The following is a 27,376-nucleotide window of genomic DNA, read 5'->3' as shown; positions in this document are numbered from 1 at the left end:
ATTTATCTTATTAATTTTCATATTTAGTGGCGTTGTCCATTTTGTAAAATGGCCTGGGAATATGCTGGAAGGATGGTATAAAAATACTCTTTAACAAGTCAAAACCAAGCTTGCCAGGCAGAGTCTACTCTAGTTCTATGAATGACATGAATCAGATCAATAGGGAAGGGATAGATAAAGACATGATTTGAGGTTCTCCAGGTGAGCCCTGCCCAGGGAAACAAAAGCTCACCTAAAATAGAAAAACGTTTCACTGGCCAGCAGTGAATGGAACAAAAAGTGCTCACATTGTACCAATAGGAATGGGTGGCTGGTGGAAGATCAAGGTATTCAGGTCAAGGCATTCAGAAAGGGAAAATGGGGCCAGGAGGAGTTAGGGACGTGCAGAGGCAATTTGGATCTTGAAACTTCGCAGCTGCCTTGGGAATGTTTTGACAGATGGAGTATCACTATGCCTATAATAAATCAATTACATAGCAAATAATGTATCCCTTTGGAATCATTTGCACAACAGTAGGGAAACCCACCTCATACTTAAGAGAATCAGTTTTCATAGGTCTCTATAGATATGAATATGCCATGGAAACACTGGATACAGACATGCATACAAATCTAAGTTTAATACCAAATCCTAGAGACTCTGAACTCCCAACAAACTCTCAGCCTCAGATCCTTATCTGTTAAACAGGACTGATAATAGTAATGACCGAACAGTTGTGTGCATGATGACGGAGAGTGTAAATAACTTTTCAGACCAGAAAGGTGAAGGATTCCTAATGATACAAACCTTCTTAAACCCAATCCAGAGAAGGCTTGAAGAGGCAAAGTGGCAGTCTGGCTTACAACAGACACAAAAATTTCTCCCAGCAATCTCCCACAGCAGAATTGATTTTACAAAGCAGCTGGCCATAAAGTAAATTTAATATGTAAAAATCCAAATCTGAACTTTTCCCAGGCGGTGTAGAAAAGTATTTGGCTGCCCTCTAGCGGATGCATTGGCAGGTACAACGAATAGCAGTACCCCTGTACACCTTTCATTGTTATAGGGTGCAGTTACACAACTTGATTTACCAAAAATGTGCTTACAACTCAAGATTATGATGACTGAAGAGGCAGCAAAGAGAATTGAGCTGCAGTGGGAGGAATCTGTGCTTCTTATTAGGTCATGTGATCAAATTGCCCAAATCATTCTTTCCTGCCCCACCTTCAATCACATAGATTTTCCTGCTGAGCGGTTGGTAGCAAAAGCTTGGAGTCTTTTAGGATAATGGAAGCTTTTAGCCACCAGCTTCAATAAAACCACAATTTTGCCTCAGATTGCAGCTCAAGGGAACCTTGAGCTAGCGAGGAAGAACATTGAATGGAAATCATTTTACGCCCCCTCCCATGTGTCAGGTCTGCGAGTCAAGAAGCGCAAGTCAATCCCATTTGCTCCAGAGATGATGCTGTGATGTGAGGCATGTGGAGGAAGGTGGATTAGGAAAAGGAAAGCAGAGGTTCTGAGATAAAAAAATAAGGACACCAGGGCTGATTCACCAAAGCAGCAAGCTTGTGGGAACAGCCTCCACTGAAATTTTTTGGGAGGTGATGTGAGATTGCATGAAGGCTGCATCCATGTGCTTGATGGAGGAGAACCCATTTTGTACATGGAAAGCATTTGATGCTATGGCCCCAAAGTTATGAACACAGGTGGGTAAACTCACCCTCTCACCTTCAGGCAATACTACGAATCAGTTAGTGCAGATGCTATTTGTGAGGAAATCCAGCTTAAAATAGTTTAGCACCTGAAGCATGAGAATCAAAATCACCAACATACACATGCCTGGAACTCGTTTTTTAAAATTGTGACCAAGAAATGGAAGTTATAAGTAGACGTCCTTGTGTGTTGACTCTAACTGCAGGTGAATGCAAAGGCTGTATCCCCAAATCTTTCTGGATTTCAGAAATGCCCCACCCAACTACAGCAGCCTACATTCTGTACATTCTGCTGGCTAGAAAACACTTTGACAAGTGGGAAATGGCATGCCAGGGTGATGACAAGGCAAGGCCCCTTTCCCCCTGACAATTTTCTATATGCAGGGAAAAGCATTCAATTCTCTATCTTGCAGTCTTAAGTGCTGCGGCCCAGATTTGTTACTGGGGCCAAAGGAAAGCTCTTCATTATCTGTCTCCAACTGGGTCAAAGTTGCTGACCTGCTGTTAAAAACCAAATGGCAAAACAGTCCCCACTGTGGTTAATGTGCTTGTTGCTGCACAGGAGGGCAGGACACATGTTGGAATTATTCAGAAGCACGCTGCAATGAAATGGGTGCTCATTCATAATTGGGGAAACGGGCAGCAAGCAGGGGTTATTCCATGAACACCATATATGTTAAAAGGAGCAGCTTCACAGCAGGCCTGAAACAGAGGAAGACTTTTTCAGGAACTTTGTTGGATTAATCTTACCATTGAGAGACAAACCCATTGAATTGACAAAGGTGGAGTTTGTGAAATGGGTTCAGCTGCTTTTACAGGCTCTGACTTTATTCCACAGGAGGGAAAAGATACTGTAGATCAGGGATGGGGGGAATCTTAGCCTGAGGGCCACATTCCCCTCTGGGAAGCACATGACGGTGGTAGCAAGGGATAAGAGGCAAAAGCAAGCAGAGCAACTAATGCAAACTTTACCTTTGTATGTAGCTTCTACACACACACACACACACACACACACACACACCTCCTCCACCCTTGTGTCCAGGAACATTGCAGGCAGGCAAACATGCCCACGGGGAATGCAAGGCAGGGTTAGTGAGGGGTATGGCCCAATGAAAGAGTGTTTTGCTAGGCAGGGGATGTGGCCTGGGCAGAGTGCTGAGGGTCGGGACCAATTTGGACCCCGGGTTTAAGGCTCTTCACCTTTGCTATAGGATGCAGAAAATCCACATAGGGCATCTGCTGTCTCTTATTAGAGGATACCTGACATGAGTAGGAATAATTCCCAATACCCTTCACGTTCAAAAATAATCACATGCCTTCATTTGGCGCCATGCCCCGGCATTTGTCTTGCATGGTCTCCCTGTATCCCCCCCCCTTTCTGGGGTGGATTAGCAGTAATATAAGCACGCTCTGCAATTTTATTCCTCATTCAGGTCTGTGCCAGAAGCTAGATTGTTCACGGAGCTAATCTCCCAGCACAGTGAGCAGGAGTGACAACCATTGTAAAGCAGTTCCAACACTGCAGGGACAACAGAACCAAAACGCTGGTGGAACAGGCGAGATGTTGATTCTGTACCTTCCTCAGAGAAAAGAGTTTCTCGGGTCCTGAGAAGCCACCTTCTCAGTTTTTTCATGGCCATAGCTGGAGCTTAGCTTACAGGTCACAGAAAAGTAACTTGCTGCCTATTCCTATCACACCAGGATTGTTGGTCATTTCACGACTCCGTAGGAGGTAGAAAAAATGCTCAGAGAGAGTTGTTTGGTCCAAAGCAGGGGTGTGAACGCTGCAACCACCACCCCACCCCCAACTACTAGGACTGGCAAGAGTTTGACTCCAACATTTGCAAGGCCACAGGTTCCTCACCGCTGGTCTAAAGTGAGCACCTACATGGGCGTAGGCAGGGGGGCAGGAGGGGGCAATTGCCCCCCCTAGAAGCAAAAGGCTGAGGGGCACAGGCGTGGCAGCCCCAGGCTCCCGCTCCCGGCGCGAAGCTCCAGAGGCGCGCAGGGAGCGTAAGCGGAGGAGCGCTAAGCAGAAGTGGGGAGCGCAAGCGGAGGAGGCAGCCACAGGCTCGCGTTCCCCGCGCACCTCTGGAGCTTTGCGCCGGGAGCGGGAGCCTGGGGCCGCCTCCTCGGAAGACCGGGGAGGCGTGGAGGAGGCAGCCACAGGCTCGCGTTCCCCGCGCACCTCTGGGGCTTCGCGCTGGGAGCAGGAGCCTGGGGCCGCCTCCTCGGAAGACCAGACTGCACTATTAGGTGCCAAACCAGATGCATCTGAAGCACTCTGAGCAACAGCAGGGCATGTTGTTCCAGTCCCCCTTCCTATCCAGTTGGGTTTCTGAATTCAAACATATGAAAATTAAATGGGATAGTTTTACAAAGATAGTATTAGGGAAAGCTTCCTAATCGTAATTGTCCTGGATTATGGCTACAATAAACAAACTCAGTAATAACTGATAAATGAAATAAGTTTCTGAAGGACTTAGCCCTCTCCTCAACTCTCAAGAGGAGATAAGTATCTTAATGAAGGGGAAGGACGGTAGCTTAGTGGTAGACAGAACTAAGGAAGCTTAAGCTTCGGGGCCCCTTAATTCTGGAGGGGCCTCAGAAGAAACTTTAGTCCACACTGCTTAAAATTTTGGGATCTAGTAGACCCAGTTTGAGTCACACAACTGAAAGTGATTGTTGTTGTATATTTTTCAACTATCCCAAAGTTTGAGAGTCAGTAGCACAGATGTTGTGAAGGTGTTGTGATTTGTCCAAGCTTCAGGGCCCCAAAACCGGTGATGTTGGAGCACATGCAGAAGCTTGCAAGCAAGGCCAGGAAGAATTTCTATCCCGCAGCCTGGAGAGCTGCTGCTTGTCCATGTAGACCAGGCATAGGCAAACCCAGCTCTCCAGATGTTTTGGGACTACAACTCCCATCATCCCTGACCACTGGTCCTGTTAGCTGGGGATGATGGGAGTTGTAGTCCCAAAACATCTGTAGGGCCGAGTTTGCCTATGCCTGATGTAGACAATCCTGAGCTGGAGGGACCGATCTTCTGACTCCACATAAGGCAGATTCCTACACTCTGATCTTGCCAGGGATTGCTGGGGTTAGCATTCCAATGCATCACTGTACCCTTGAACACAATAGCTTCCGAGAGCCTTTCCAAATGTGGAATTGCTGCTATGATTCTAAGCTTTTTGTCTTTTTAGCAGAGGCAAATTAAAGATGCACACAGAGCAGTAGAGTTGCACAACACAGAATACATTGTGAAGGAGGAGGGACATAACACAGTTCTCTGAACTGAAATTTCAAACAGAATACATCACAAACATAAATACAAATGTGCCAGGCCTGGGGTTCACAGCGCCATGTGACTAAGCACCAACTGAAACCAATGCAAACAATAGGCACTTGGATCTATGGGCAATAATACTATGGGAAGGTCTGACTATTTCAAACAAAATGAACTATTATCTCCTTTAGGAGCAGCAAGGGCTTCTAAGCTTTGAAAAGCACATCAACTTAAAAAAGAACAGTTCAGAACTGGAATCTTTGTCTAGTGGCAGCTGCTATTAGGTGTTAGTGGACATGGGGGTACTTCCAGCGAAGGATGGCACCATCAGCGCTCACGCTCACAATGTACTTGTTGTTAGGGCAGATCTTCAGGCGGGTGATGCTGCCACTGTGGCCAACCCCAACAAACGTCACTTCACCCTCGTTGTAATCCCACACTTTCACTAGGTGGTCATCACCTCCTGAAGGGGACAGAAGGAAGGAAGGAAGGTTAGACTTTGTGAAAGACTGCCAGCATTCCACTGAAGGAATAAGCAAAGAAAAGGGGCAGCTGCAACAAAATCCCGGAGTTTGGAGAGAGCTCCTGCTCAAGGTTTCAGGCAGCCTGCCCAAGTGCCCATGGCAATGTATTTCAGGAGTCCCTAATCCATCCGCACCAAAGTGTCCTCAACAACACACAACCCTTCATGCTTACCAAGGCTCTCCCAATTTTTATTTTTAAAAGTTTGGGGGTATTTTGTTGGGAGGAATTGCTTTTCTTGTCCATGTTTTTATTAGTTTTGGGAGGGCGTGGATGTTTTGCCTGGGTTGGGCACATAGCTGCCAAGTTTTCCCTTTTCTCACAAGGAAGCCTATTCAGCATAAGGGAAAATCCCTTAAAAAAAGGGATAACTTGGCAGGTATGGTTGGGCAGGGGAGGTGATTCTGAGCATTGCGTCTTTTCTTCTGTGTGATCAATTATGTTGTGGTGCAGGTTGAGGTTCTTAGCTTTCCCAATGTACTCACAGGCCCCGAAAGGTTGGAGAACCATGATCTATATCATTAAGTCATCTGCACCACTTCGTCCCCTTCTAACAGTCAGCACTCTGAGTCAGTAAAGTCTACTCAGCCCTCAGTAAGTTGCTTTGGGTCTCCTCTCTCCTTGGGATATTTTCCAAAGAGTTCTTGTAGTTATGCAAACCTTTGACTTCCCCCAAGGCTGCTGATACCTTTGTTTTGTAGGTGGGTGGTGCCATTTTGGAAACAAAAGGATCCATACTCAGAGAAACAGTATATATAGAATGAATTTTGGGACTAAAATGGGCTGGGAAATGGTAGTCAGGAGTGTAAGTTGTGCAACATGAATGGAGGAAAGGAGCCACAAGCATGCTTCATGAATGAAGTCTATGGGGAGCAACTCCTTAATCCAACAATGGATTTCAACAGGGACCTGGGAGTACAGTCATTCATGATAATGATTATCATAGAAGCCTATACAAGTCTACTCAAAATTAAGCACCATTGAGTTCAACTGAGCTTATTCCCAGGAAAATGAGTATAGAATTGCAGCCTTTCAGAAGCTGCCCACCACCACATTTTTCAAAGTCAAATCTCATTTTCTTTCTTTTTGCCTTTACAGAGTATATCTGATTTCTTTAGTTTCAGTTCTCAATAGCACGAGATCTTGTCAGGAATGAATGAGCAAAGGAGCAAGTATCTCTGCAGAAGGAGAACAATGCCTCTCCAGTATAAGGTTCATTTTTAAAAATGCAACTTACCAGTGACAAAGACGATTCCATCTGATGTAATATCCATCCCATTGATAGAACCAGACAGGGAGCCCTCCAGGTCTCTGATTGGAGACCCATCAAACACCTCCCAGTAACCAATCTAGAAACCAGAAGAAAACCTGTGTGAGAGAGCCTTCCTCTGTGCAGCAACAAGCAACCTATTTCATACATTTACTCCAAGAGATGTATGAGACATGCAGCTGGGTACTTGGGCAGTAACCCGTCTTGCTGGGCTCATGTCCCAATGTTTCCTTTACTCACCTTCCGGTCTGTGCCACTTGTAATAAGCTGATGCTCATCAGGATGGTAACATACACATTTGAACAAGGTGTTGGCCAAGATCATCTGACGCCTCATGAAGCGACTGGGGGTGGGGGGGAAAAACACCCAGTGTTTCTGAGGTTACGTATTGTTAGGTTTAAACAGAGCCCTCCACCAATAACTCTTATATTTCAGACCCTTATCTACTGATCGGTGATTTATAAAATAGCCAAGTCCCCTTCAGCTGCAGAGGCATGCACTGAAATCCCAGAAGTCCCTGGAGTCCCCCTGCTTTTTTTTCCTTTTTTGGTCTCTTCAAGATAACCCTCTTAGTTGAAATAAGAAATTAGCACAATACTGTGGCTGCAGACAGCCACGATTCCAAGCAAGAATGGCCTTACACAAGATCCCAGATAATGCATGTTCCGTCAATACTGGCCGTGACACACTCCTGGTTATTTTTCTTGATCTTGATGCATGAAATAGAAGAGATGTGCTCTTTCATGACCTCTTCCAGTTTGCGCGTCTCCTTGCCAACCTCCCATACTCTCACCTGTAACCCAAAAGCGGAATCTTCAGAAAATGCATTTCTATAGTGTCTTTCTCTAAGTGCTTTATCTTGGCAATCTATAAATATCCTGTATATTTTGGGGCCAGTATCATTATCCCCTGTTATAATGTGGACTATAGTTGAGGAATTGGTCTGCTTAAGGCTACTTGGAAAAAAGCATTCATGGTTGAAATGAAATTTCAACATGGGGCTTGAGCTTCATAGGCTCTTGGGTCTGCTCTGCCACAGGATATATACACCACACAGTTATTCAGCATGCAATGGCGCACAACTGGCCATGTGTCTCATTAAAAAGAAATGTGTTGTAGGTAGGAATCAATCAATACAAAAGTTGGTGAAATCTGCAAAGTAGTTCCAAGGACTTTGAGGGCTCATTACCTGGCCTTCGCCTCCACCACTGATGATTCTTTTGCCGTCACTTGTGGCAGCCACAGCCGTCACACCCATGCTATGAGCATGTTCGATCACATACATTAGCCGCCCAGTTTCTGGGGTGAAGGCACGGATCTTCCCATCATTCCATGCTAATATAATATAGAAAGATTTTGCTAAGTCTCTTTTCCTTCCTTCACCTGGTGTTCTGCTTCTTTCACAGTCATTATGGCTGGATGCAGCAAGAAAATGGACAGTTCTACTACAGAGCTCACCAATGTCCAGATCATATGGCTTTGATGATCTGCTCTCACCAAGGAAAATGCTAAGGAAAAGATATGGCACTCACAGCATCACTCTTCAGCAGGTGATTTCATAGTAAGAAGCCGCAGCCACAGAGTTTAGGTCTGTGGGGATTCAACAAAACTACTCTCTCTCTGTTCCATGATTCCAAATTATGCAGTGGACAATTGTAGCTCAATTACCCATAATGCAACAGCAGTAGTTCTACAAAGACCTTAGAAAGCACTGGGCAGACTCTAATGACAGAAGGACAATTTAAAACAGAGGGCAACTGGCTGTGGATACAATTCTACAATAAACTGGAACATGCAAAATGTATTTACCTGAAATGATGCTCTTGCCATCCCTCATAAAATCTATGGCATGGCAGGTCATGTTGGGGACTGTTATTCGTAGCAGCTCCCTGTTTTCAGGTGTATACCACACACGGATATCATTCTTGGAGCAGGTAGCAAACAAGTCAGATGTACCACTATGGGAGGCAGAGAATCTGGCTTAGGAAAATTCAAACAGAATTTCTGCTAACTCTCAATAACCGCAGTATTAAAATGCCAGAGCTGAGCCACTGGGCCATATTCCCCTGAAGACCTTTCTCATTCAGAACACCCAAAATAATTGTTTTAAGAAGGAACTTTACATGCCTGTGTCCAACTCGAAAGTGAATGTTATAATCACATTATAGCAAATCCACACAGTGATGAACCAATAATCGAGAATAAGATCTAACCATTTTCAAACTGGCTCTCAAGGTAATTCAGAAATGGATGAGAGCTTGAATGTCACAGATCTGGTGATTTGCCCAGGGAGAGAAGATAATAAATATGAAGCATGTAGAATACCATGAAACAGTGGGTGACCTTATCACTTGCCACTTTGACTGGTGCTCCTGGACGCAAGGGAGAAACGTGCTAAGAGGAAGGCATGCTTGGCAAATTCATACCGTGAACAACCCCGCCTGGAAACCAATGTCCCCACTGTGGAAGGACGTGTGGATCCAGAATTGGCCTCCACAGTCACTTACGGACCCATTGTTAAAACTGTGTTTATGGAAGACAATCTTACTTGGGTACGATTGATCGCCAAAGAAGAAGAAGACCAGTTCCGGGCAATTCTGATGGAAACCAGAGCAGCAGCTCGAGGGAGCGGATGTGAGTAGGATAAGGGGCTCCCCCCAAGGTAAGGGACTTTTCACACTTCCCCCTCCACATGTTCAGAACCTCCAGGTTGACTGCTCAAAGGAGTTGCTTGATCTGGGATAGGGCAAACCCTTTCCCTAATGCTGAGCTTGGACTGAAAGCCCTTACAGCAGGGATGAGGAATTTGTTGCCCTCCAGATGTTGTTGAGCTCCACTTCCCATCAGCCACAGCCAGTATGGCCAATGGTCAGGGATGATGGGAGTTGCAGTGCAACAACATTTGTAGGGCCACAAATTCCCCAGCAGAGAGACATGTGCTAAGAATGTGCTAAGCATGTGCTAATAATGTTTAAAGCCTCAGCTTTGAGGACATTGCATTTCAGTGCCCTTCATGGCTACCTGTCACACCTTAGCTTCCAGTCTTGTTTTGTCACTCCCATGGGCTCTTTTCTTCCATTCCACTTAGAAATAAATAAATGAATGAATAAATAAATAAATATTTATAACCCCACCCATCTGGCTGGGTTTTCCCAGCCCCTCTCGGCAGCTTCCATCAGAATAATAATGATCGAGTGGTATACAAATGCCTTAAACAAATAAATAACCCCTCATAATCTTTGCTTAAAAGAAAATTCTTCTGTCAATCTCATATTAGAGTCAAGCAGTCCATCCTCTGTACATAGAACAGTAGAATACTACAATCACTATGAAGTATTTCAGAAAGTTTCGAGACAGAAAAGAATAGTTCACAGGTTGCACTGCATCCTGCTCAGGAAGAGAAAAGAGATGAGTAATTCAAGTGAAAGCAAACAATAGCCATGCCATCAAGCTCATCTGAACAGCTCTCACACAGGAGGCATGAATCACACGCAAGCGTCGGATTACTGTAAACCTCACAGGACTGTCTCATTAAACAGAAGATATGTCTGTTGGCACTCCGATGACAAGAGCGACCTGCAATTGTTCCCAGCACTCGTCTTGATGTAACTTAGCAAAATGTTTGACACTGCATGAAAGGTAGGGCAAGGGAGACAGCTGTGGCCTACAAAACCCACCGTGTCTTTCTGCCCCATACTGTCAGGCTCCATTTGCAGGAGACAGCAACTGAACCATCATTTCGAAGAAATGTCACGGTCTCAGTACTGACAGCAAATGGGAATTCACCTGCCTATTCATGAGGGGAATTCGAACAGATGATGAGCTAGGACAGACAGCACAGCATATGGCACACCCAGAATCTAACCAAGCAAACTACCTTGTGAAACACAATATTGCCACTGCAGTGTTAGCCATGGATTAGTTTACGTTCAGCGCTTTAGAGGTGGAAAAGAGGGCAGTCAGACATGCAACGATAAATAAAATGCCATTCAACTGCGTGAAATGCATCCTTGTTTCTTTGTTGTAAGCTGCTTTCAGCATGAATTTTGAGTGAAAAAGTGGCATACAAATAAAATGAATGAATGAATGTCCCAGCTACATGGAATCAGATTTTTCCCAATGTGGCTCAGGGCCGTCTTGAGCAGATCGCGCGCCCTGGTGCTGAGGGGCGGAGATCGCTCCGTCGCCCGCCCCGCCCTCGCAGGGCGCAATTGGTTTCCGCGCGGCTTTGCCGCGCAGCGCCCTCCTTGCCAGGCCGGCGCCCAGCTTACCAGCCCCCCGCCGTGGTGCACTGCGCCACCGGGGGGCTATGTAGAGCCGGCCCTGATGTGGCTCTCACATTCCCATGAACAGATTGGCCACATGTTGGGGGAAATTTAAGTGGGTCTTTCTCATGGGATCAGTGTGATTCTGCACACCTGACTGAATCAATTACATACAACCCCAATTATAAGGGAACTTTTCATGAAAAAATAGCTTCCATGAAGCTGGGACTGCATGTAAAGGACACCTCAGAAATGAAATGGAATCTTTTCACAGAAATGCTCCAAAGGCCTTGCAGACCCAGAAAGAACATGAAGAAGACTGTACATATTTTTGTTAACATTGTGTATAAATCTACTTGCAGTGCAGAATTTGGCAGGTGTCTAGTCATAACAGAAAGGTAAGAGAATGTGAGGGCCATATTTGCTGAAACATCAATGAGCAAAGCAAATTTTATTGGAGAGCAGCACTAGCAAGAGTGTAACACACACACACACACACACACACACACACACACACACACACACGCCAAGCTCCTATTATGTGAGTATCCAGCTGATTCTTTCCATTCATCCTTGTCCAAAGTATTCTATTCTCTAAATTCTCTTCTTTTCCCCAGAATGTGCCAAACCCAGAGCACTGGGATTGAATAGACCTTGGGCTTATTAGAAAGAACCACCAATTTGAGGGTTGCTTCCAACATTATTTCTTTAATAGATGTGCTCATATCTTTTCTGGGAAAACATATATGTGCATTACTTTCCTTATGTTTTTCCATGCATCTTAATACATTGGTTTGCATGCCGATGTCTTTGAAAATAACATAAGCAGAAATGCTATGGTACGTCTCTGTGCAATGTCAGCATAGGACGTCTTATCCAAAGCTCCAAGGCAGAGATATTGTAACCATGCAGAGAAAGCAGAGAGAAAGCCTACAAAGAATCAGATAGTGAAACCACAACCTGGTGCATGCCAGATGTTTAAGACTACAACCCTCTAACCCCATTCTGTTGCTTTCTTGTCTGTCCTGCTTCCTGGAATTTCCTGCAGGCTAGAGCCTACAGTTTACTAGCTGGTTTTGTTAACCCTAAGTAAGTGCTCCCCTTTGCAAATCAGTGAACATACAGGACCATCCAAAAGATTGCTGCCTACCAAACCCACCATACCTGCAGGATAAACAAGATTCTTTGGATCATACTTACTATGGGAAAATGATATCATGGATGGCCTCATTGTGGCAGGTGGCTATGAGCTCATCCCTAAAGTCCGAATACGAGAACCGATAAATCTGTGCCTCGTCAGTGCCCACAAAAAACTGGTGCCCCTGCCCTCGTGGCGTAATGGATGTGACAGCACCTTCCAACTGAACTTTTCTGTAAAGCCAAAAGAAAGTTTGGTACTGAAAATGACTTTTTTAAAAGACCATTCATCCTTCCCAGGCCTTGCTTGTTTAAGTTAATGCTTGTTTTCTGCATTGTTATCCTTTCTTCCACCAATAGCCCATGGTAAGACCTGGCTTCACTACCCAGTCTGTAAATTGAGAGATTAGGAAGCATTTAATGTTCCTATTTCTCCTATTAATTGTTGTTGTTAATGCTTCTTTGTGATTTTTTTTAAAAAAATCATGTTCTGGGAAAAAGCTGTGGATATTTTCCATAATCTATTAACTGAAATTGGCTGAAAAATAAAATTGGTTTATTTTTGAGCACAAATGGATGACAAGAATACACTTTAACAAATCTATAGTTCCGTATTGGATTTTGTGAACTGAAAGCCATCAAATTAAGCTTGTGTGAAGATCCATATTTAGTGATATTGGTCTGAAGTTCTCTTGACAAAATGGAACTTCTAATTTCATTTTCCAATCAAAAGCTCTATTTTCTAGCGGTCTAGCTAAGGGCACCAACACTCTATTCTCTAGTTTCTCTGCTTACAAAGTAGCAACAAAATGTATTTGGCATTCAAAATACAATTCAAATTTTTAATAAATTCAAAACTGATTCACATCACCCCATGGAAGAAGTAGGTGCCATAATGTAATCATACATTTAGTTCATTGTCCTCTAAAATATGATCATTAAGCCTGCTGTCCTATTGGAAGCAAGTCCCATTGAACTCAGCTGATCTGAAGTCCAGCACCATCTAACTAAAGCTCACACTAAACAACTGTGAATTACTGTACCATAGTATACCAGGGTGCACTAATATCCTTGCTAATGAATGTTCAGAAACTCACTTTATTACTTTATAGTTAGATTCTGAACAAAGAGCTACAATTCCAGCTCCTGTGCCAATGATTAAGTCTCCCGTCTTCAGCAATAGCAAAGATGTCACTCCCTGTAGGGGAAAAAAAGCAGGATTAAGACACATATGCTAGCCAAATCACTGTATTTGTGCAGGATGATTGGACAGATCAGAGTATTTGCCTTGCTATCTGAGGTGGTGTGTAAGCAATTAAGATTGCTCTTTTACCAGTGCTGACTTATCAAAAGGGGGAAAGTTGTTGCTATCCAGCAGTGGAAAAGTAACCAAGGAAAGAAACACATTTTACAGCTCTATTCATATCAGGTTGAACACCACCTCCCTGGACAGACAAGCACATTCATTTTATGTGGTCCACTAGTATTTGTGGTAAGCACATAAAATGTGATGTGCATTCCCCAACACAAAGTGTGTATCTGCAGGAAGTGGGAGCTCCACAGTGTTCAGGTTCAGCAGGCTCTTCCTGAATCTTTTTCTGGGTGGAGGTGGTGGTGTGTCTCCCCTTCACACTGCATGCACTTAGTTCAGCCTTTTCCTGAGAAGTCACATAAAATGTCAGTGCCTTTTAGAGTTAAAGATCTAATTCATGAAAATATAGACATAAATTTAGGAGATGAACACTAACAGGATGAGCTTTTGAGAATTGACAGGGCATGTAGAATGCTGAATGACAATGAAGAAGGAAGGACTGTAAAACAGGTAAGAGGAAGATCATGACAAGAAGTCTTCATTAAGATTATTTACATCATAAGAGAGGTCTGAGTGTTTCATTGCTCATTTAGCATTCACGTAAGAACTTCCTTCCTGAACCAGATTAATAGTTTATGCAGCCCTCTATCTTCTTTCCAAAATGTCTCCATTTGTCATTTCTGCATTTATTTCAGCATAGGGCACCAATGGATGATTCTCCTCCTCCCTTGATTATTTCCAGGTTTTTACTGCCAAACACTTTGGGACACCCTCAGCAATCTTAGGTTTGATTCATATCGCAGAGGTAGCTAACTTGAGGTCCACCAGATGTTGTTGATATAATGACCTACAACTCACAGAGACTATGAGCTGTGTGGCAGAGAAGAACAAGGCTCCATCTTTGTCCTTGACAGAAGAACTTCCAGGACCATGATCAGCACAGCCCCAGCTAAGGGACAGAGCCTTGCCAGTCTCTTCCAATTTGAAGATGACTCCCATTGCACCATTGTCTTTCCAGCTCCCTAGGGGTAAAAGGCTGCAAAATACGGTCCCTCAAAATGCAGCCAAGCTCCTCTGGGGAGGCAGAGCTAATTGCACTACAATCCGGTCAACTTACAGAAATTGGAGCTAGGTCCTTGGCGACACAGCAGGCTGCAAAGATACCATAGCAGGATATTGGAACTATCCAAGGTCCTGCAAGTGTTCCAAGTGCTTTCAATTCCTGCCTTGGCATCTTGGTGGGGCACTGTTACACTTTCCATGAGCCTTGAGCTCTTGTAGTTTAAGACAGTTGAATTTCAGCTCCCATCAGCACCAACCAGAATGGCCAATGAAGAGGGAAGACAGGAATTGTAGTCCAAAAATCATCTTGAAGATAACAGGTTCATCACCTCTGTCATATATGCAGCCAATCACATGAACATTTATGAGCAGAGCTCTTGTGAAGTCTGGGTAAATTTTAACCATGCAAACACAACCTCATAGTCTTCCTCAAACCGACAGTCCAAAACATCTGAAAGACACAGCTCCCATTATCCCAGACCATTAGGTTTCATGTCGGGGATCAATGGGCATTGTAATCAAAAACATATTGGGGGGGGGAACAGTTTGGAAAATGTCATATTGTTTCAGTGTTCCAAGATGTAGGGTTGCCATATTTCAAGAAGTAAAAATCCAGACACCCCCCAAAAATTGCTGAGCTGTTTTTTAAGAAAACGCCCCAAAAACATTATTTTTGCTGCCTTCCAGAAATTCCCACCGAATTACCAAATGTAATGCCCTTCTAAAACAAAGAGGCATAGAAGAAACATCTGTGAATGGTGTGGAACAAATATTAGCTAAATGGTAGGTGCTCCTTCACTCTATAAATTATTATCCAGAAGCAGGATTACTTTTAAACACAAATCTTACTTAGGTATGTCAACAGGACTTTACAAGTCTCCAAATATCAAATCCGCATCAGCTCTGTTTTTTGATATGTTGCAAGATACTACTTTTTAAGACAGGACTTGGTTTAAAGGGGGGGAACACAGGTGGCACAATTACATATAAATTCTCTTACATTTGAGAAGTTTCATGATGACAGGTTTTCACTACCTTGCTAGGTAATGTGTGGTGTTAACACAATCCTGTCAGAGCTCTGATTTTCCTGGATAGACTGCTGACAACACTCAGTCCTAAACAGCTTGACTTGGAAGCAAGTTCCAATTATTGCAACCGAATCATATCAGAAACCAACTAACAGCTACCAAAAAAGAGAATCTTCAGATGGACAAAGCCTGCCTATGATGACAGTCCCTTGAATCACAGTGAGAAAGCAGATAGCTTTATAATCCACACTTGTTATTCATAATGCTCAGTAGTTCATATGAATGATGCAATACTCCGCTTTACACCCTGCCATTTCCCTTGTGAGCTAAACACAAAGGCTGCTGGATGGCTTAACATTTCTTTTCTTATTTACTTGTTACATAAAGAAATCACAGCCATGACTGATTCTGATTACAAGAGATAACTTCCCAGCCAAATAAAGCTCACTTATTTCCCTGCTGGTAAATGAAGCTCTGCTTCCATCCTAATTGCTTTCAAATGTAAACACCCCAGTCTCTCTGATAACCCCTTTCCAAGCCCCACAATTCTTTCTTTTTACTTGAATAACTCAGGCTGCAATGTGTCTATAGTGAAATGCCTTTTTCCTTACTTTGCTTTCAAAGCATCTTTCATCGTCAGTTGAAAATAAAACCATATTCAGATAGTTACAGTATTGATAACTCGGTGTGGAACATCTCTGCTGCCTGCTTCAATACATTTCCCATTAAACCAACTATAAAAAAAATCCCAATGATTTAAATGGCAATATAATTGTTTTGTTTTATTTCTTTTTAATTTGAAGCCCATCCTTCATCGAGTTAATGATCCCAGGGCAGGTTACAGTATGGAAAGATTTAAAAAACGATCCCAGTCAAAGAATGAAAGCAGATAAAATATCACAGTCTAAACCATCACTTATTATTTTAAACTGTCTTAAACCTGCTATACTTGACCCCCATCATTTAACAGATCAGCTGAACACCTGAACACCATTAAGTAAACAAGGCTGGCACCAGCTATACTTCAGAAGGGAAGGGCATTCCATTAGTGGGGGTCACCACAAAGAAGGCCCTTCACACATTACATCAAGACGCTAAGAAGGGCCTATCCTGAAGATCTTAAAGACTGGACTTGGAGTCTGGAAACTATCAGCTATATATTTAATGGGGGAATATATTCAAAACTTAAATAAATAAAGGGATTTATGTGAATGGGGTTACTTGCTTTACTTTTTATTTACCTTTTTATTTTTTGTAGCATTTCATTCAGTAGATGTTACTGCAGTTTGTTATATTTAAAGTGAATTAGGAAGCTCTGCTAATGAGATCCAAATTTGATAAAGTACTGAGCTCCAGAAAGCAGCATGAGAGTTTCCTTGTGTGCTATTTACAATGTTTTATAGAAAACATGTTTTCATGTACATTCTATCTGAAAGCTGAAGGTTTTTTTTATTAAACCAATTTCCTGTCTTGTGCTTCTGATGATATGGCTAAATCTCTCATAAGTCTGAAAACTAGAGAAAGAAAGAGGTGACGATATAGCAAATAAAAAATCTTTAACAGGGGTTTGGTGACAGGAGATTTTGCTTCATGTCAGATATTTGGATTGTGATGTTCTGCTCCAGTTTTATAGGCCTATGATATCAAATCAACCATTAACATGTCTCTGGCCCATGTGTGTCATACATTAACAAGCAGCATATCCTGGGTCATTCAGACATTAGATTCATGGAGTACAATATCATGACATATAATCTCTTCCTAATGTTTTCATTGGCTCTAGAAAACTACTGTCTGTGCAAACGAGTAAGAATTAACTTGCACATCTCAAACTGTCAAGAACCATCCAAGCTCTGCATCTGTCATCAATGTCATTTATGCAAAAGACTTATAAAGAGCAAACAGAACACGAGGCTCCTAAATTACAGTTGATTAACAAATATATATCTCCCTTTGAATAAAGATTATGACTGATTTATTCACTACAAAAAGTAATTGTCCCTAGTGTGATATCATGCACATAGAACACCACTGACTTCAAGTGATTGGGTATTGTTGACTTTGTTGATTGGATAATGTATTGTATTCTGTCTGAGTACACTGCAGTTGCTTTACTGTGCTTGTCATTGTGATTTTGAATGTTTTAATTATTTTCTTATTTTATGACTAGAAGCTGTCTCAAAGCTGCTTGATGAAGGTGGTGGTGGTGGTGGTGGTGATGATGATGATGATGATATGAGCACAGGCCCAGGAGGGGATAATTATTTGCAAGATGGGTTGAAAAAGATAAAGGAATGAATCCTGATACCATTTTTTTAAAAAGAGTCTTGGGACATCTTAGAAGCTAAAACAAATATTGTGGCATAGGCTTTTGTTGGATAGAGCTACTTCATCATACACATTTTTGTGGCTAGGTCTATATGAAATACCATGAGTATAGCAGAGAGAATAATGTACCTTCCTTCAGGGTATTACTTCATGTATGTAACAAAGCTCTAGTCCACAAAAGCTTATGTGTTTAATCCTCTATAAATGTATATAAATATGTGTTTAATCTTAAAATGCCTCAAGAGTCATATCCTGCAACACACACACAAACAGATATAGAGCAAAACACATATAGATTATGTTAGCAAGACTCCTCTAAGTCAGCATTCCACAAGCTGGTGCACTCCAAATGTTGTTGGACTACAACCCCCATCAGCACCAACCAGCATCGACAATTGATTAAGAGTGATGGGGGCTGTAGTCCAACAACATCTGGAGAGTACAAGTTGAGGGAAGAGTGCTCCAGGTGAGCAGTCCACATCCAAATCGTTGACATAATTTATTAGCCTAGAATGGAGAGGGGAGAGAATCACACTGCTAGCCACATGGTATTTTCCTTCTCCCTTCTGTAGAGAAGAGATGCTGCTCCTCTCGCCATTTAATATTCAGTACCAGTCAATGCAGATGCTGTGCAGTCATAGTTAGAAGGCTTATAATCTACAAAAGGCACATGATGTAAAGGCAAGTATCATAGAGCAGTGAGTGAAATATCAAATCAGGGCGAGTCTAGAGTAACTCAGGGAAAGCTTTGCTAATGAAGTAGGTTTTCAGGAAGAACGGAGGAGAGAAGGGGGAAGCTTTTCCTAATCACAGGATCAGCATAGCACAAGACACAAAGATAGGAATGGGAGAATGGGGAAAGGGAAGCCAAGAGCAGGTCTGGAGTAGTTCTGACTTAGGATGAAGGGGATGCACAGGAAAAAGTGAGTGGGAGGACAGATATGATTGAGAAAGATTGACAACAGAGAGCAAACAGAAAACAAGTAAAGACTAGAATTCTGATACATAGCCAAGAGTCAGTGTATGTAACGAGGAAAAGAGCTGATATAATCATGACAGTGTTGGGAAGGACAGATTAATTTCACCTGGTATTCAAAATTTCCCCCACAAAGATGCTACCATTTGGTCAGGTAGGAAGAGGAGCAGTTAGAAATATGAACAAATTTAGCACCCTACTAGATTTTATGTCAGGAAACCCATGCCCAGATTCCTGTACTCTACTATACATAATACTAGTGCTTTTGTCATTCCTCCTGACAACAGTTCTGAGATATTAACTTTGGGTTATGTCTTTCATGCAGAAGGAACCATGTCTAACCCTGGCATCAACAATTAAATGGATCAAGTAGCAGCTGCCACCAGTTAGCATGACCATACTGAACTAGGTAGACAAACTGTCTGACTTTGTATAAGGCAGCTTACTATATTCCTAATACTAACTGTTAGGGATCCCATTTTACAGTGGGAGGTTTGCCCACAGACACTTAGACATACCATAGTTGACTGGAGATGGGAACAAGTCCATGCCCAACCATCAGGTAGTCCAGAGAAAAGAAGCTAGGTAAGTGGTAAAACTTCCCTGCAGATACACACCAAAAGGCAAGGCGGAGGTAAGCTCAGTCTGCACCCAAATAACAAGTTGCTCAGAATGAAGTGTCCACCCAAAGCCAGGAGTTTTACACAGGATCAGATGCAACTATATTGGCACTTTGTCACCTGACACCTGCTAAATGTTTGTTACAACCAGGGCTTTTGTTCAGCTGGAACTCAGTTCTGGCACCTCTCAGGTGGGCGCCATTGCCATTATAAGAGAACAAGGGAGGCGTTCATGGTTCTGGCACCTCTTTTTCTAGAAATAGAGCACTGGTTACAACAGTTGGTAGTTGCTATACTATCTGCACGACTACACTCTCTGCTAGTGGAGCACAGCAGCCACTTACCAGGCTGAATTTCTCCTTCACTGGGCCAAAGGTACTCATCAATGTGCTTTTTGTATTGATTTTCAGGACATCACCAGTGGATGTCCCAATATAAAAATAACTGTCATCATCAGTCATCTGGGGAAGAATGAAGAGGAGAAAGATTAGAAGCACACGCCACACCTTTTAAAATTTCAAGTAATAAATTCATTGTCATAATTTCTTTTGAGTGATATAGGATATAAATTTGATGCCATCTCACATAGGACCTGGAAATCACAGGGGGAAAGGAGTTCTGTGTCTTTATGTCTCAAACACTGCTGCTGTTCAGCTTATTTATTTACACACTCAGAGACAGATGGATGCCAACCAATTTACTTATTTTATTAAATTGTACCCCACACCTTCTAAAATATTATTACTTGGCACAAAGAGACTAAATTGCCAAAAAATACTACCAAGCAATGAAAACAAGTGATAGCAAAGTGAAACACAACAGCAGAGTTCACTAAAGCAATCCAACTGTTAGATCAGCAGTCTGCTTACCATAACACATGTAACTATTCTTTTCAGCTGCCCTGTTTGACACTCAATTGGTCGGATTTTTCTGTTGGGTAAATCCAATTCCCATATGCGAATGGTTCCACTACAGCAAAAAAAAAAAAGAATAGAAACAAATAAATAGAAACAAATGTCACACAAATTTCTTGATCATAGTATTCAAAGGTGAATTTACTATTTGTCTTCCAGCCTACCAATGCCTGGCAGCTTTGAAAAACTATATGCCAACTAGCGATATGTCACTGCAGTGTATTAAGAAGCTAAACACAAACTCATTCTATTCTCTCGTCATCCAGGGACAGAAGGTGGCACTGCTTGGTTGATTAGATCATTTCAGAGAAAATAAATATGGTATATTTTCTGACCATAACATAAACCTTCCACATACTACATTATTTTCTATGGAAACTGCCTGCAATTGGATATAAGTAGTAATCATTCAAGATACAGCAACCCCCAACAAAAATGCAGGTGACTGATTCCTCTGCCTCACTCTCTATTAAAGCAGATGATTGCATACCATGGGTAATGAAAGAAAGAAACCAGCAATTTCAAAAACACCCTCCTTCCAGTATTAAAAGGCCACAGTGCAGAGCAATTTTACATTGGCTGGCCATTGTAAACGTTATAGGAGGTGTCTGCTATACAACCCCTTTTGTTAATCACAAAATTTGAAGATTTAGCTCTTTCTCAATACAATGGTAAGTTTGAAACTGGTAGAAATTCCCGTCAGGAATCCAAAACCATTCCATCATTACTACTACAGTGGTACCTTGGTTTTAGAACAGCTTAGTTTATGAACAACTTGGAAATAGAACACTGGTGTTCTGGTTTGTGAACTTTGCCTACTGCTGCCATACCTTCCAGCAGTAATGAACATTTCATCCCTGCAGTTGGAACACACCAGTGTGGTAGGGTTCCCAGCACTACGTGCAGCAGCAGGGCTACCACAAATGGCCTCTTTCTTTGGGATGCTCCACACCACCACGCTGCCAAAAAAGGGAAATAATTTTTAGCCAGTCACCCATTCATTTAACATTGTTTTCTGGTCAGTTTACAGCATAACGTGATAAAAATACAATGAAGAACTTCCCACTGAATTATGGCTCCAATGTAAGAATGCACAAAATCAGAATCTTAGAAACATGACACATAGAATTGGGTTCAGGCATAACAACAAACCATGGCATGGCATTACAAAAACAAGCAGTCAAGGAGCCTCAGTCTTGCATGCTCCATCCTCCTCCCCTTGCACCTGCTGCTTTCTTATCTTCAAATGCTGGTTTCTGATTCCCATTTACAGGGCAGGCACAAATTATAGGTTGCCAGGTCAGATAAATTGTTTCAAATCAGGAAGATAGGCAGAAAACTATGGAGAACAAGAGGAAGGAGCACACAAAACCCGCAGCTCCTTGACTCCTCATTGAACACTAAGCCATTATTTGGCACAAGTCTAAACTGTTACATAGCTGTTTTAAAGAAACTGATTTTTCCATTTTGAAACACTCTCCCCCAAGTTAAATCTGACTCTCAAAAGATAGTTGGATAGAAGTGAATCTCATCTGGACTATTCCTTAGGACATCAGTACCTTAGAATTAGACTGTAAATTTAACTTTGCCAGTCAATAGGACTGAGACTATTGACTACAACATGGGTAGGACTAAGGCCAGGGGGCCGGATCTGGCTCAATCGCCTTCTAAATCTGGCCCGTGGAGAGTCCGGGAATCAGCGTATTTTTACATGAGTAGAATGCGTCCTTTTATTTAAAATGCATCTCTTGGTTATTTGGGGGACCTGCCTGGTGTTTTTACATGGAAAGGCCGTGGATCGGCCCCCTGCTGAAAAAGTTTGCTGACCCCTGGATTACAACATCACTGCAACATCAGAAAACATACTGATGCCAATATTTCAGGTGTTGCAAGCAGATACACTGTTACCAGGACCCAAACATGGTGGGGGGGGAAATGCACTTTACTGGGACTAAGATCAAGGTGGGGTGTGTGTGTGTCCAGCCTAACTTATTTGTGTAAAGAATTAGAGATAGAAAGGCCAACAGTGTAAACAGTAAAACTAGAATAGTCAGACATGATTTGGACTCATTTAATTGATGGAGCAGTTTGCAGGAGCTTTGTCACTTGTGCATATCAGTCTCATTTCAAAATTACAAATACATCATCTGCTAATTTTTCCCAGCTTCCACACATGCATCTTTGGGAAACACATGAGTAGGGGAAAGTAATGTTGGAGTTGTTCTGAAAAGAACTCAAAGCAAATAAATGGAAACAGACATAGACAGACAGGGGTTGTCATCTATTTCACATTTGATTCCTGGTTTATATAATGAAAAAGGAAAAAGAAAGCCACTTTTCAATTAATGTTACCTTCCATCATCCTGACCTCCCAGCGATACTAGGTAAAGGTCATTTGGAGAGAATGCTAGATTTTCAATTTTACCCTTGTGAAGTGAAAGTCGAGTCAACATCTCTTTTTTCTGGTAATCCCATAAAATTATATCAGCCTGGAACACATAGAAATAAGTATCAGCATAAGTAACAACACTTAGGTCAGTTCCAAAACATGTGATGCGAAAGATACTGGAACAAAATAAAACATGAAATTTAAAAAGCCATGAACAACTCATCGTGACAATCCATTAAAATGAGCCCTACAGATCAGCTACAGGCTTACTGAGTAAGAGAGCTTGCTGAATCAGTTACCTAACACAAGCATACCTCACTTTAAAGTTAAATGGCAGGGCCAAGAAGAATGTATCAACACAAGGCAGAAGTGCTGAAAAACATGAATGGTTTGAAGTGATCCATATTTTTAAAGTATTGTCAAGTTTCTATTCAGTCTTCAGTCTAGGTGTTTACATAGTAATTAAGCAACACTGTTGGCTTCCATATAAGGAAGTAAAAGTTTCTAAGGCAGAGATGGCTAACCTGTGGGCCTCCAGATATTTTTAGAGGCCAACTCATCAGCTGCAGGCAGCATGGTCAGAAATGCTGGGAGCTGTAACCCAACATGGAGAACCACAGGTTAGACACTCCTGCTTGAAGTGATTTGCTCAGGGCCACATACATGGTATGCTATGAAGTAAATCAGAAATTCAACATCTTGCTTCTTGTTTAAAATTTGGCTTGCTGCATCCCACTCCAAATCACATGTTTACAACACACTGGGCCTACATGAAGGTAAATAAAACAAGGTTGTTCAGAGGTATTGTTCATGGGTGTGATGTTATGGGACCTAAACCACTAGACACAACACAAGTCCTAAAGGCTAAACAACCAGGCCAGTATTGAGAAACCGGATATCAGAACCATGCTTTTGCTAGGTCTTTGTTTGCTGGGTGTCCAATACATTTCTAAAAAGGTGTCCTTATCCACCTTGAATCCCATGAATGTGATCTGACCAGAAGCCACATAGGATCCACTTGAAGAAACCGTGACACAGGAGACATTGTTGGTGTGACCGTGTAGAAAAGCCTGAGTGCGAATATTTATGCCTTGGACAATGACTGTGCAGCCCAAAGGGTAGATGAGGTGCTCTCGATCTGGGTGGCAGATGAGGCCAAAGGGTACATGCCCTGTAAGCAAAGGAAGGACATGAAGAGAAAGTCAGAGTCATGCTCTAGGGAACTCTGAGCATTAGTTAGCTGCACTGAGGTGAGGGAGGGTTCTTCTTAGATACCTTCTACTTTGCTTTCCACATGCAGTAATAATAATAATAATAATAATAATAATAATAATAATAATAATATATTAAAATACAATAATTTATTAAACATTAAAAGCTTCCCTAAACAGTGCTGCCTTCAGATGTCCTCTAAGTCTGGTAGTTGTTTTCCTCTTTGGCACCTGGTGCGAGGGCGTTCCACAGGGCGGGTGCCACTACCGAGAAGGCCCTCTGCCTGGTTCCCTGTAACTTGGCTTCTTGCAGTGAGGGAACCGCCAGAAGGCCCTCGGCACTGGACCTCAGTGTCCGGGCTAAACGATGGGGGTGGAGACGCTCCTTCAGGTATACTGGACTGAGGCCGTTTAGGGCTGTAAAGGTCAGCACCAACACTGAATTGTGCTCAGAAACATACTGGGAGCCAATGTAGGTCTTTCAAGACCGGTGTTATGTGGTCTCGGCAGCTGCTCCCAGTCACCAGTCTAGCTGCGCATTGTGGATTAAATGACAGTAAATGACAGTTCGTGATAAAACCGTATGAGCACAGGATGTCTGTTCCATGCTAACCCACGTTGCTCAGCATACAGACTGCTCTGCACTTCACCAGTGTTGGATAATGCTTCCTGCCACTCAGATTTTCTCCCAATCTCTCATTCCGCTCTGCTCTTCTCAAGCATTAGGGAATATACTGAACTGAATACAGAGTTTGATCTAGCCCAAAGTTTTAAGGCAAAACTTTGTGCTCAGACCCTTTTTGATCCATACAGATTGGCTCCCAGTCCGCCCTACCTTTGGGCAGAGATCTAAGAGAGAGAAGGTTGTGGTTCTCAGCTGCTTTAAATATTTAACGTATTTTCCCCCAGTTGTGGCTTCTGGGAGAATGCTGAAGGAACTCCCATTTCACAGTCTGAACTGCAATGGGATTGCTGAAAAACATTGATGCTCAAGTCTTTTCCTGCAATTCTGTGCTTCCTCCAAATCAAAACTCATAAGTCTCACTCACTCTGTGAACTGAACTCTACATTTTATGTCCCCACTAAACCCTTTAAAATGCAACTATTGTACTCACTTTCCTTAAAAATAAAAGCACAGTCGCCAATGCTGGTTTTCCATTGTTTGCTTTTCATGGAAAGTTCCCCAAGGTGAGCAAGTATTCTGAACTGAAGCTCCTTTAATATACTACAGACTTACAGAGAATGCCTTCAGCCAGAGAGGGCATCTAGTTTGCTTCCATGAGGACTTTAAAAGCACACCAAATAAAGCCCAGCAACTGATAACTCCTCCATATCCAGACCCCTGAACCAATGCACTTCTCATTTCTTGGTACTGCACCCTAAAGACTCCACTAGACTGTAAACAACGCCCACCGAGGTTATGTCCCAGAACATTATTTTATTTTTGTGTGTTGGTTAGACTTTCCCCTTGGTATGCTCAGAGCAACTAACAAAATAACCATTGCACAAAACAGTTACAGCAGTTTGGTATAAAATCATAAGAGGCACAAGCTTTGTCACAGGAAAGCTTATTCTTGATTGAGACTTGGAAAAATTTGGCCACTTCTCTCTGCCGCTGTCAATTATTCGTCTTGCTGCTGCAGCAAGAATGGAAATGAGAAATGTAGGCATGGAAATGGGAAAGCTAGATTTATTAGCACTACTACCCCTCCCTTCCCCACAACTGGCGGGTAAAGTACGGTATATGCACGTGCAAAAGTTTTTTTTAATACTTATATCCCGCCATTCCACAGTTCTGAGAGGCGGTTTTGAAAGCCACAGCTAGGAAAGGCAGGTGCCCCTGAGCATGGGGTAAGAAAGACGGCCCTTCACCAGTTTCCGAAACCGAGGCGTCCCACTTCTCCAGGCACCCAACTTTGAGCCCCGGCACCTTTTCTTTCAGCGAGCGAGCACTCAGCGGCCCTGCCCCCTTCACCTCACTCAGGCACAGGCTGCAACCTCCCCGCCCCTCTTCTCGCCTGGTACCATTGAAGCCGATGATCGCCTCCAGCTGGAGGCCTTCCAGTTGTTCTTCGTTAGTGGACCCGCTCTCCCCGTTCGGGAGGGCCGCCATGGCCACCTCCTTCAGCGCTCAAGGGTTGTGTACGGCCGTGGCCAAGGAAACCGCGCAGGCGCGCAGGAGGCCCGCGCGCTCTCACACGCCTCAGGACCTCTGCGCGCGGGCGCCTCTTTGGTGGAAGCAAAGGAAGCCGAGCGTGGCTTCGCCCCACAGGAGGAGACGCGTCTCTTGGTTCTTCCTCCTTTTGCGGCGTCCGCAAAGCTACTCGGTCGGCGGGCGAGAGGGGGCATCATTCTGAGCTGTGTGGGGCAGCAGGTTCCTTCCTCCTGCAGACGCCTAAGTGGGGACCTCGAGGGTTCCTTCTGGCCAGATCATAATAACCCAGGCACGCTGTTAAGACGCGGGTGCGGAGGGGGCTCTTCAGGCTGCCAGTGGCCACCTGCCCCGCGCCCCTGTCTTGATACAGTTCGTCCTGTGTTTCAGGTCTCTCCTCTCTCTCTCTCCTCTCCAAATGCATATGTTTGAAAGGGGGCGTGAAAGGTCACGGATTTAAGCTCTGGGTTGCAAAGCACAGGCAGATTTACAAATTCACGTGTATGTGTGTGTGCACCCGCACACGTGTGTGTGTGACAAATTCCAGAGGGGCCTTCCTGGTAGGCTGTGATAGGTTGCAATGGATTGCTTTGAAGTCACTTCAGCACCAGATGGAAATAAAATCCCACCCCCCAACCGCCCTGCCTTGCCTTATCCTGTATTTTGTCAGAACAAAGGTGGCAACCCTAGTTGGACTTCAGATCCCAGCAACAGCGCCTTTCACCAATGGCCAGTGGAGAGGGATGGTGGGAGTTGGAGTCCAGGAACATATATGGGCAACTGCAGAACCCTGAGGCAATGCCTCAGCTCCTTGAGGAGAAGCTGCAAATTTCAGCAAAGGATTCATAGAAAGAGTGGGAAAGGCCGGCTTTTCTCTACGTTCTCAAATCCTCACCCCTCTCCAAAAGTGTTCTTTGTCAGTTTAAAAACTGTGATCCTATGCACGTTTACTCAGAAAGTTGTGTTTTATGGGGCTTGTGGCCAGGAAACTATGCATAGAGTGGTATTTGGGAAGGCTGAAGGAACTGGGCATGCTTAGCTCAGAGTTGAGGTGTGATGCCACTCTTCAGATGCCCTTGCCATGCAGAGAAGAGCAAATGGACTTGTTCTTTGCTGCCACAGAGAGCAGCAGACCTAAGGTGAATTTCAGTTGAACAGTAGGAGACAGTTCTTTATAACAAGGGCAGTTCAACAATGGGATCAATTACCTG

At 43.2% G+C, this 27,376-nt stretch overlaps 1 protein-coding gene across 1 annotated transcript; it reads right to left on the bottom strand.

The window, feature by feature from the left end:
- Positions 1-4,927: 4,927 nt before the first annotated feature.
- CFAP52 (cilia and flagella associated protein 52) lies at positions 4,928-26,160 on the bottom strand. Its single transcript, XM_035107967.2, has 14 exons — positions 26,039-26,160; positions 23,774-23,973; positions 22,766-22,902; positions 21,244-21,372; positions 20,369-20,468; positions 19,844-19,960; positions 13,271-13,371; positions 12,237-12,407; positions 8,581-8,729; positions 7,961-8,106; positions 7,413-7,564; positions 7,012-7,114; positions 6,739-6,850; positions 4,928-5,442 (listed from the first exon to the last, which is right to left on the bottom strand). The coding sequence occupies exons 1-14, from the start codon at positions 26,124-26,126 to the stop codon at positions 5,267-5,269; spliced, it is 1,881 nt and encodes a 626-aa protein (XP_034963858.2). The 5' UTR covers positions 26,127-26,160; the 3' UTR covers positions 4,928-5,266.
- Between the last annotated feature and the right edge of the window lie 1,216 nt (positions 26,161-27,376).

This window comes from Zootoca vivipara, chromosome 2, assembly GCF_963506605.1.
Source record: "Zootoca vivipara chromosome 2, rZooViv1.1, whole genome shotgun sequence".
Classification (NCBI taxonomy): Eukaryota; Metazoa; Chordata; class Lepidosauria; order Squamata; family Lacertidae; genus Zootoca; species Zootoca vivipara.
The sequence above is the reverse complement of the archived record's forward strand: the minus strand, read 5'-3'. Positions and strand labels throughout refer to the sequence as shown.